Source organism: Aythya marila (genome assembly GCF_965140915.1).
Source record: "Aythya marila genome assembly, chromosome: 16".
Lineage (NCBI taxonomy): Eukaryota > Metazoa > Chordata > Aves > Anseriformes > Anatidae > Aythya > Aythya marila.
This window is the reverse complement of record NC_139057.1, coordinates 737,188-748,620: the sequence shown is the minus strand read 5'-3', so window position 1 is coordinate 748,620 and position 11,433 is coordinate 737,188. Positions and strand designations below refer to the sequence as shown.

General features: G+C 51.9%; 1 protein-coding gene across 1 annotated transcript; it reads left to right on the top strand.

The window, feature by feature from the left end:
• Positions 1 to 1,757: 1,757 nt before the first annotated feature.
• Positions 1,758 to 11,258, top strand: LOC309884559 (BPI fold-containing family B member 4-like; the record flags this gene model as incomplete). Its single annotated transcript, XM_082773642.1, has 15 exons — positions 1,758 to 1,869; positions 2,575 to 2,689; positions 3,208 to 3,312; positions 3,575 to 3,730; positions 5,029 to 5,092; positions 5,443 to 5,506; positions 6,004 to 6,095; positions 7,076 to 7,249; positions 7,756 to 7,809; positions 8,022 to 8,189; positions 8,270 to 8,337; positions 9,653 to 9,695; positions 10,202 to 10,265; positions 10,573 to 10,649; positions 11,235 to 11,258. The coding sequence occupies 15 exons, from the start codon at positions 1,758 to 1,760 to the stop codon at positions 11,256 to 11,258; spliced, it is 1,380 nt and encodes a 459-aa protein (XP_082629768.1).
• Positions 11,259 to 11,433: the final 175 nt, after the last annotated feature.

Below are 11,433 nucleotides of genomic sequence, written 5' to 3'. Positions count from 1 at the left end.
CCGCCTTGGAAGCCTGAACGAGGCTCTTCAAAAGGGAACAAAACCCACAAAAGCACCGATTTTTGTCCCAGGCAGTGGAAGCACGTTACGGCAGGCAGCAGAGTTGGCCGTAACATCGGCACGCGTCTGTTCCTGCGCCAGCCTCGTGCGCGAGCCCAGGCCGCTCGCCTCCTGTCTGTGCCAGGCGATGCTATCTGCCGCCTTTGTTCTGCCGTCCCCGGGCTGTCCCGCAGCCCCTTGCTGCCCGGGCCGTGTCTGGTTGTGCCCGCCGCGCACAGCCGAGCAGAGCCGAGCCGAACAAAGCGCCCCGATAAGATCTGCCTGGGCCTGCACAATGGAAACTCCCGCAGCGCCCAGCCCAGGCCCACCTCCCTCAGGCCGAAGCTTTGCTTTGAAATGCACGTTGCTGCTGCTCTCAGCTCCTTCAGCTAGCATAAGCGTTACTTGTTCAAAATGATATTTATTTTTGGCTTTACACATTTCAATACAACTTTATTTTTTTTACAGCCAATTCATGTCACTCTTTACAGAAGCAATTGAAATCAATTTGAAGCTTGGTCTTAACAAAGCCAATGTTTATCAGGTTTCTCCAAGTTACTTTTTGTGGAGAAAATCTTTGTCTAGTGTTGCATTTGAAATGGGAATGAGCATTATAAATCCTGCAGCAAATTGGAGACTGGGAGGAGCAGATTTTGTCCCACCGTCAGCCTCCCCAAAGCCACGCAGCAGCAGCAGCAGCTCCCAGCCCTGCCTGGGCCAACGGCCCCGAGCAGCACTCTGCCAAACCCAGGGCTTCAGTAATTCTCACGACTTCCTAAAAAGTTTCCTCAAAACATGGAGATCCCACTGGGGCTACCATTACCAGGCATCCTTTTTAAGACAGACTGGGGGAAAAAAAACAGCTCCCAAAAAAGTGACCTGGGCACTTTTGGAAGCAGCCGCTGGCGAAGTCAGGAGTGACGTGGTTGGGTATTAATCAACAGAGGTGGCAGCTGGGTGTTGCTTGCAAAGAGCAAGAGTTAGAGGGGTGCTTGCTCACGAGATGCAAAGGCCATGAGGAGAAGGTGTGTCTGGGAGGCTGCAAATTTTATATAAGGGCGGCTGCATCCACTGCACTTGCAGGAAAAAAGAGGAAGACCGGAGGAGCCTCGGCTGCAAGGAGAGCTGGGGCTGACCAAGCACAGCTCCTGCTCCTGGTGGTGGGTGCAGGTAGTGGGGGATGCGGGGTGTGGGGGGCACATGCTTGTGGGGCCATCACTGTTACCCAGCTCTGCTGAGGACTTTGCTGAGCACCAGGCTGCTAATCATTTGCATCACTCTGTCCTCTCATTATTAAATTGCAATTTTATAGTTATTTTTATCACTTCAGCTTTGGTTTGTTGCTTTTGAAAGTTAGAAGGAACAGGACTAATCCTCAGTTGCTTCCCTTGGCAAAGATCCTACCAAAGAGCGTGCAACTTCATCTAACGGGTGCAGGAATAATTACTGCTTGCGCAGCGGAGCAGGGAGCTACCAGGAAGAACAGTTTGGCTCCTTGTGTGAGTGCGCAGAGTATTTGGGGCAAGTCACAGGGGCAAATGAAGGGCTTTTGTTGATCCCACTGGAAATCTGCCCACGTGTGAGCTCGGGCAGGTTCCTGTCGAGGAGGGAGCTCCCGCTTAGTCCTTACCCTTGTAAAGACCTTGGGTTGCTTCTTGGGGGCTTCTTCCTCACCATTTGCTCTGCTGCCTCCTGTGCCAGTAGGAGACTCTCTGGAGATGAAGTTGTTGAAGCTTTTTGGAATTGTCTTTTTCTGTGGCCTGCTCTCGCCGTCCTGGGGAGTCTTGTCCGGTTTGTCCTGCGCCGTCAGCCCAGTGGCAATGCAGAAAGGTAATCAGAACAATGTGGGTCGTGCTTGCTTTGAAAGCTGTGTGGGGCCTTAACATTTCTTAAAACCTCTCGACTGTCTTCATCATTATTTTATAGTGGCAGGCTTTGCTAGAGTCTCTGACAGCCATCACTGGGTTCGCGGGGTAGGGAAATCTTCCCTCTCCAGAACTGGGACACGTTTCTGCACCAAACGGCCATGCCGAATTTTAGGATTCTGCATTCTTTCCTCTCTTTGTTTTAGTTTCTCATTTCTCATCAGAGCATATTTGTCAAATAACTGCTGTGAAGCTTAGCAACCTTCTTAATAATTGCAGTGCCCCAGCAAAAAAAAGGCAGATAGTTTCATGTTGCTTCTGTTACAAAGACAAACCAAACCAGCACCCTTTAGAAATGGGCAACAAGTGGCTGGAGCAGGGCTCCTGCTGCGTGCAGCAGCAGTCACTGCTGCTGGTGCACAGCCGTCCTGTGGTCTTAAAGTCAGGAGTGCTCCGTATTGCTACCTCTCCAGGTTAATCCACTAAAGGCAGTTCTGCTTTAGTCTGTCTTATAAAATGTCTTCCCCATTGCATTGACACTGGTAATGACTTAATGAGGGTTTTTGGGGAGAGGTGGGGTGTTATGTGGTGTCTTTGCCAAGATGGAGCTGGCTGAGTGGTGAGAGGTTGTTGCCCCAGGTGCCAGCCCTCATGCAGAGATGTTTTCCAGTGCTCTCGGATGCCGTAATTCAGAACGGGCTTCTCCAGAAGCACCTGCAGGGCCTTGTGCTCCCAAACATCATGGGTGATGGGGGTCTGCTGAACTCTCCCACCAGCATCACAGGGTAAGTGGAGAGACAAGGCTTCTCTGCGAGCGCGCCTTGACCAGCCGCAACGAAGCAGCAAAAACTGAGAGCCGTGGCTGGCATGACTGGCCCAAGCTGCTATCCTCAGTTTATTTTGATGCTGAAATTCTGGCACAACAGGAGTTTTCTGTGTCATGTGAAAGTGGGTGGTGAAGTGCAGTGCAGTCTGTGCAGCCAGATGCAGGATGATGTTTCGGATGCTGCTGTTGATATCCGAGGTGCTTGACAGCACTTAGGGAGGAAGGAGGGCACCCCAGAGAGGAAAACTTGATCTCTGTCTAAAGCTGTCTTCCATCCCAGTCTGAGCCTAGGCTGCCCTCTTAAGCCTCAGCTGCACGCTGTGTCTCGTGTGGGAGAAGCAAGAGAAGCCAGCTGATCCTGGTGCCTCTGGCTGGAGGTGCCCATGGTGATGTGGGCACTGGGGTTGCTCACCATGCAGCTGCCCAGCTATTACAGGACTTTTTAAACTTTGTGACCACTTTTGCTGTTGTTTGCAGACTGCACCTTGTCCGGGTTCGGCTCCCCAAGCTGTCAGTGGCGCTGCTGCCTGGGATCGGGGTCCAGCTGGCCATCGCTGCAAGGCTTGATCTCAGCGGCAACTGGTGAGAGCGCTGCTTGGGGTGGTGGTGGGAAAAACCTGCCCACAGGCTTCCCGGTGCTCGCCATTCTGTATCCTTTATGGATTCCTAGGGGTTTCTTACCTATAATAAAGGCACAGAGTGGAACAGGCACCAAGGGATGTCTTGTGGCCTTTGTAATGAATCGCAGGAGATGGAGGTGCAGCTTGTTGCTGCTGGCTTTGCTGAGTTTCTCTTGTTAGCTGAACAGATTTCATCTCTCAGCCTCTCATCTGCTTTTTTTCAGCTTGGTTGGCCTTCTCTCAGAACTAATTGATATCTCAGTGGATGTGACCATTACTGCAAACATTAAATGCACAAATTTCGAATTGGGCGCAGTCCAGGTCATCATTGATGACTGCTTCTGCATTCTTGGTGCTGTAAAGATCAAACTCCTTTCTGGGTAAGTGCCTGTGGATTTATGTTTTCCACTGCCTGTACAGCCCTGCTCTTTATCCAGTGATCTGGACAGTCTGCCAGGACACAGCCAGCGCTGAGCTGACAGAGCCAGCCCTCAGGGAAGGAATTTCTTTCCCATTGCCAAAGCCAGTCGCTTCAACGGAACATACAAAGAAAATTGGTTGTTGGAAAATGAGGGTTGATATGCCCTGTTTGCCCCTGGAAATGTTAAGATCTGAAGTATGAGGCGTAGAATCTCTTCCAATGCACTTTCTTTAGACCTAACTAGTGAACTGACATTGAAGAGAGAGGAAAAACTGGGTAGGGAGAGTGTTCCAGGAGAGCAGCACCATTTGCTTGTCTTGCTTTTATACTCTGCCTTTGGCTGCCATCACAGAAAGATGTTGGCCATGTGGGCCTTTGGGCTGACCTCTGCGGGTATGTGTAAGTGCAGGCAAATGCCCCATCTCCTGCTCAGTCTCATTAAATTCTTGGCAGAAGGAATTTGCTTACTTCCTGTACTGATGAATGCACCATTTAAATTGGTCGTTGGAAAATATTTTCTTTAGTTGGTTTTGGATTACTCACTTTTGAGGTTCAGTGAATTTCTCCTAATTAATTTTTGCATCATTATTTTTTGCATTATGCATTACATTTCAATCAGTGCAGCAGCTGGTTGTGCAGCAGTTGTGTAAGGGGAGCACAAACCACCCACTCCGGGGTTCATTTTTTAGGTTTTAGCAGGATTAAAGTGATGGTGTACTGGAAGTGAGCTCCTGTGGAGCAAGGGTGAGCATGTACACGTGCAGTTGACTTCATGGCAGTTCGTCAGGTGTGTCTGTGGGCAGAACTCAGGCATAGCAGTGTGATGCATTATGAATCCTGCTGTCTGCAGCTTGCAGAGTGTGTGGCTGCGTGTTCTAACTCAGTAGTCCAGAAATATATTGATTATCACACTAAATGTCTGCACTGCCTGCAGGCAGCATGTAACCCAGAGTGTTCTATTTAGCAGCAGTGTTGAAATGTTTCACAGCAGTTTTCTCCTCTTGTTATTCCACATGTAAATTGTTTGTTTCCCATAACCAACACAGAAATATTTCACAATAACTCCACCTTCCCTTAACTACAACACTGGTTTAAATGCCAGAGGGAGACAACCAAGCTCAGGATACATTGTGAGAAACTCGCTTTCTTACAATGTTTTCTGCACACCCCAAGTGCTGAAGCCTTCACTTCTCACAAGTTAGCTCAATTCTCCCCTCTCATTCATTCTCTCTCTCTCTTTTTTTTTCCCCTTTCCAGATTACTGTCCCTATCAGTAAATGACATAGTGCTGAACCAGCTGACAGCAACCCTGCCTGGTTTGGTAAGCCTGAAGACTGCCATCCTTTCACAGCTGAAATGCAGAAATATCAAGAACAACATGTTAAAAAGTCACCGCCGTGTGCTGCAGGCAGCCTGCTGCTGCTGGCGTGCTTCTGCCCGCAGCATGATGCCTGCCACGTTCCCCAGGTCAAAGCAATCTGCTTGGTGGGGCAACGCAGCTCCAGGGCTTCTCCACTCCCTGAGTCCTTCTTGATGCCCCAGCTGCCACCTCATGGCCACACAGCACAGCTTCCCTGGGGCGCAGCTTAAAGCCCGGGGGTCCGTGCAGGAGGGCTGCCTGCAGGAGGCTGGCTGAGCCCTGAGCTGTCCCATTCCTGCTTTCTGTTGCAGCTGTGTCCGGTAATCGATATTATCGTCAACCTGGTGAACATCCAGTTCTTGGGCACGCTCAACGGTATGTTCCCTGTGGAGACCCATCTGTGGCCTCCCTGTGTCCTGTGCGCTCCAGCCAGGGGACATTTGTGTACCCCTGCTGTCCCCGATGCACTGTGGAAGATCAGTGCTGCCCAGTGCGGGCATTCGGATCCATACAGACTGAGCTGAGGGCCTAAGGTGCTCGTTGTTCAGAGTAAATCTCTGTCCTCCGAGTGTCTGGGACTGCTGTTGAATGTTGAATCCACATGTCAACAGTTGGAGTGAATACTTCATACCTTAGCCCTCCTTACACTGCTTCTAAAGGTCACCCCTGGATTTACCCTACCATCTTTAGTGTGCTTTTTTGTCTATTTTCTAAACTCAGGCCCCACAAAGCAGAATCTGGGGGTGTTTTCCCATTGTAGTAGCAGTGTTTTTACTGCTTGTGGGGGTGAGGTCTGCTTGGGACCTGGGGGTCGGGAGGGATTCGTGGTGCTGCTTCTCTCCTGGTGTTTAATGATCTTTTTCTCCTTGAAGCGGTGATCCCGGTCGGCACGGTGGGAACGATTCACTACCAGTTGGCCAGCCTCCCGTTTACATCTGGCTTGTTCCTCGGGCTGGATTTAGATGTAAGTTGATGTTCGGCAACAAGACCCTGAAGGTGTGGTTGCAGCACGGGGTCTTCCAGCACCACACGGCCAGAGCCTGTGGGAGCTGCTGTCATCCTTCTGCACAGCCAGATGGAAGAGCTGGGCTAGTGACTTGTTCCGGGAGTGCTGGCTAAATGTTAGGCAAACCCATCACTAAGTGACTGTGTGCTTCTCTTGGAGCCCTCTTTTGCTCCCTTGGCAAACCTCCCCAGTTCTGCCCGTGTGTCTGTGGTTTGCAGCCATTTGCAGACTGGGTGCTTCTGCTTTTTGCCTTTGCTGTGTAGTCATTATGGTGGATGAAAGCTAAGCCAAGCTAATGGATATAGTTTTTACTGCTGTTTCACTGGAAAAAGACCCCCAAACCAAAGAGTGCTTTCAAACAGGAGAGCTTAAATAAATGCTAGTGAGGAACACCTGGCACATACGCGGTAAGGAACAGCAAGGGCTGAATAACAAACGCTCCAGTTGGTATGACAGCAGTGCTCCTTTCTTGCTTTAGTACAGACACAGCACCGGGGTTAGTCTTGCTCCCTCAGGGATGGTCAGAGTTGGTCTCCTCAGCAAACAGTGGTGCTGGTGCGAGCTTCTTGCAGTCGGAGTGATGGCTCTCGCTTGGCTGAGCGCTGGGGGAATGCAGTGCTGTGACCGCACTGCTGGCAGTGCCTGTGCTGCACGGCTCGTGGTCGGAGATCAGAAGGATGAAATGGAGCAGCGAGCTGCGACATGGACACTTTGTGCTCATTACCAGGGGTCTCAGTTATGCACTCTGGGCTTCATCAGCTCCTTTCATGTATTAAACATTGAGAGAATGGCTCTGTGCGCGATGATCTCCAGCAGCTGCTGACGGGGGGTGTCTGTTTCAGCCTGCCCAAAGCTGCAGTCTCTTTCCTGAGGGTCTGGGCAGGCTGCGGGGCTCTGGAGGACCAGGTCAGTGTTTAACATTGGTGCCACCTCTGCAGGGTGCGGTGCAGCAGGTGGGAGGCAGCATCATCCCCCACGACTCGTCCGCCTCCGCCTTGCCCCCGCTGCTGGACAGGCTGCTGGTCCTGGGGCTGCGCCAGAGCTTTCTCAACGCCATCCTGTCCCTCCTGATCCAGGTCCAGCCACAGACGTTCACCTGCACGCCAGAAGCCGTGAGTGCTGCAGTGCCATGTTCACACCAGGGGAAGGGGCTGGTGATGTGTGCCCACCTGCCCCTGGCTCTGCCTGGGGAGCAGCTGCGTGTGCCCGAGCAGGGTGTGAGGCTCTGCTGATGCTGGGCTTCATACAGGCAATGCAATTCTCTGGGTGCACATGTTTTCTGTACCTCCCATTTGTGCTTGCATGGGGAAATGTTAGGGATCTGCACATGGAGAGATGCTGAAAGCCTCCAGGCTGCATCTCCTCCTGCTGCTGGTTGTGCCACCTGCACGAGGGACTGGCAGTGCCTGGGAGCTGGGGAGGGCTGGAGGGAGCTGTGGGCAGTGGGTGCTGCTGTAGCATAGATGTGTGTGCAACTGGGGGCCAGTGAGGGGTTGGGGGCTCGGGACTGTCCCCAGGAACATGAACAAACCATCAGGGAGCAGGGGCATGGGGCAGAGGGGTGGGCAGTGGAACCCACTGGCACCCACCTGGGCTGTGTGTGCTTCTCTTCCCACAGTTCTCAGGTGCCAAGCAGCTGCAAGATGCCGTCCTGACCCTCTTTCCCTCTGGGGTGAGTGACTTAGGCTGCCATGAGTGCTTGCATAAGCCTTGCTGGGTCTGAGGCCACCTACACGATGCACCTGGGTGTGCCAGGGTGCTGCCTCAGGTCCTTTGCTCCTCATCCTGGTGGCACAGAGCATGCATGGAGCTGGGGGAAGGAGCTGGTGCTCTGCAGCCCAGCTTGGTGCTGGGCAGCCACCTCCATGTGCCCCCTCCCCACAGTGCTCCATCTGCTCCGTGAACTCTCCTCTGAGCATCAGGATAGAGTTGTTTGGGAAGCCACTCATCCTCTTGGAGAACAACAAAGCCACTGTCGAGCTCTCGGTGATGATCCAGGTGTTCATTAAGCGCCTGGATGGATCCATCCTCAACCTGCTGCTCCTGAAGGCCGTAAGTGGCGTGTGAAGAGCTGGGGCTGGTGAGATGCACAGCCGTGTCCATGGGCTGATCTTCTCGCTGTCTGCTTGCAGGACCTCGGCCTGAACGTCCACGTGTCGATCTCTGGGAGCAGCCTGATGCTGGCCTTGTCCCTGGGCAGGTAGCCTGTCCCCACCGTGGCCGTGCAGGAGGCTGGGGCATTGCTGGCTGTGGTGCCCAGCCCGGGGCTTTCGGCCCTGCTACCAAGCTCCAGCTCTCCTTAGGGGTGGGAAGGAAGGTGCCAGATGGTGGAAGGGTTTCGGGTCCCGGGGATGTACCAGTGGTACCAGTGTGTCCTGCTGGGGCACACCGAACGAGGGCAGACGTGATGGGAGTGTGGCACAACCACGTCTGATAAAGGCAGGCAGTGCAGCCCTGTGAAAGTCTCTCCATGGCAAAGTTAGCTCAGGAGCCACTGACTCGAGGAGTTTTCCAATGTCTGTGTGCCCTGGATTTCCCAAATCTGAGAATTTGATGCCTGGCTGATGGCAAGAGATGCGCAGTGCCGGCTCTCAGGAAACTTTGCAGCAGTGGGAGAGTTTGAGGAGACTGGAGGAAAAGTCTGTGGCCGTTTTATCACAAGGAGAAGTGAGGTAGCCTGAAAAACCGTGAGACTGTCAGTTTGACTTTGGTCCTGGGCAGCACTTCCAAGTGCCTGATGTTGGACATGAGTGATAAAGGAGTGAAGGAAAGTGCTATCATTAATGCCAGTCAAGGTATGATTAAAGACTGGAAAGCATTTCTTATAGCAAGAGGTTTGAAGAATTCAAGCCATTTACCTTGTCAAAGAGTTAGATTTAGAAGCAACATTGGCATAGCTTGTATGCAGCGATACAGAGAATAGAAATGCATCACAGGCTTTTAATTCAATAGACAAAGATATAACAAGATTCAATGGAAGCAGAATAGAGAAATTCAAAGTGGAAATAAAGCACAGGTTTTAGCTATGGAGATAGCTTTGTGATCAAAATGATAGATTAGGAACTCCAGCAAATTCTCCAGAGCTCATGATCTTTAAATTTGGACTGGATGCTTTTTCTAGAAGCTCTGCTCTCAGCTAAACAGGAGCTGGCTCCTCCTCTAAGGTGAATAACTGCCTGAGCACAGGAGAGAGAAGGAGAAGCCAGGAGGTAGTGTGTGCCCTCTTGCAGTGCTGCTTCATTCAGGGAAAAGAAAATTAGGTTAAGATTTTAATGTTGATTTACTGCTTTTATTTTGTTATTTTCTTTTGCTCTCTTACAAGTAAGTGCCTGTTTTTTAAGCGAGAACACTGTAATCTCTTTAGGAATGCCCTGACGATGCTCATAGGGGTCACTTGCCCATGGGCAGGGTAATGCTGCACCAGAGATTGCGGGGGTCTGGGCAGGGGTCTGGGGTCCGCGAGCTCTGGCCGGTGACCTGCTGTCTGATGTGCTGTTTGCTTTCTGCTTCCACAGCACTTCCCTCTCCTTGGAGTCCTCTGACGTTGGCATCAGTGACGTAAGTCTCTCCTACCAGCCTGCTGCTTCCCACGTGGATGCAGCACTGGGGAGGGAGGGAAGGAGGCGCGATGCCGCCGTGTCCCAGCTGCCATGGGCCTAAGCTGTTAGCTGTAGTTCTGGAGGTTGTAGCAAGTCTTCTCTCATTTTATTTTATTTTATTTTATTTTATTTTATTTTATTTTATTTTATTTTATTTTATTTTATTGTCTTCTGTCTCTTCTACTAAGGCAAATGTAGTCTGAAATCTCCATTTATTTACCTCTGCCTGGGCAAAGCTTACACTGAGCTCCAGCAGTTTTACCTGTCGAAGGTTTCCTAAGTGAGGCACCAACTACAAATTGAGGAAGAAAAGTAAATTGTTTTAATGAAAAGAGGGCCTGTACGTTCTCTTGCTGTGTTAGTGGGAAGTGATTTCCCACCCCGAGGCCTGGCTGCCTTCGTGAGCTGAGCTGTGTGTGCTGCTGCCGCGTGCGCTGCTCACGGTGCTGCCCCTCTTTGCTTCAGATCTCGAGCCTGAAGCCCCACTGCAATCAGCTGCTGGCGGAAACGTTGCTGCCTCTTATCAATGGTAAGGCAAATGGGCCAGCTGTAAATCCGGGAGTGCTTTGGCTAAGTTCTGGGGATGGGGAGAGGGGTGGTGTCCATGTGGGAAAGCTGCAGAGCAGAGCTGGCGTGGCTGCAGGTCTGCAGTCCCCGGGCTGGAGCTGTGGTTAAACCTCCCAGCCTGCTTCTACCTGCACCCAGCCCCGCTCTGGTCCTAAGGGCCCTGGCAGGCATTGCTGGTGAAGGTCAGCAGCAAAACATTGCCCAGTCCTGCCCAGAGCAGTGCTGTGCCCCTGGCCAGGTGCCTGGTAAGGCTCTGTCTGTCTCCGCAGGCTGTCTGGGCGTCGGGATCCCTCTGCCGAACGTGCTGGGCATTCCGCTGATAAAAGTGGATATTCAGATACTGGTGGTGAGTGCCTGCAATGGCTCTTTCCTCTGGCGGGCACTGGTGCAGGTCACTGGGTTTGTTTCTGGCATGTGGCTCCTGCAATGGGAACCTGCCAGCAGTGTGCCAGTGTGCAAAGGCACACTGTGGGGGCAGAAAGGTTTGTTTGGTCTGACCTCCTTCAGGACAGAAAATGCTGCTGAGTGCTTCGTGCCCAGGTGTGCTACCAAGCTGGGAACAACATGAGCTGTGTCCAGCCTCTCTGGGTAGATCCTGGTTCCCCTGTCTGGGCTGTCTGTCCCTTCTGGAGAGCTCTGTGTGAGCAGCTCTGATGTGGAGCACTGGGTTTGGCAAGCCCTTTGGAGCAGCGCCATTCAAAGTGCCTTGGGTTGCACCAAATTCCAGCTTGGTGCATCCTGGTGACATCCCAGAGCAACTCACATGTTCTCTGGCACTTTCCAAAGGATGCTGAGTACTCCCTGTTACAAGTGTAACTCGAGAAGTTTTGCAGGAGTTTTCAATTCACTGTGCTGCTGACAAGCTGCTGTGCGCCAGCATCCCTCGAGGTCAGGAAATAATGTAAACGTGTCGCTTCTTGCACTTCTCCAGGGCCTGCTGGTGATCCTTGTGTGAGCTGGAGAGGGGAGGGCGTGGAGAGCTCTTTCTGATTGTAGCCTTGGGCAGAAAGAGGGAGAAGGACCAGCGAGGATGAAGCTTCGAGACTGGCATTATCTTCTTTCCTTTTCTAAACGTGCTTCGAGATTCTTGGTAACATTTAAGGCACTTTATGTTTAACTGGCTCATGTGA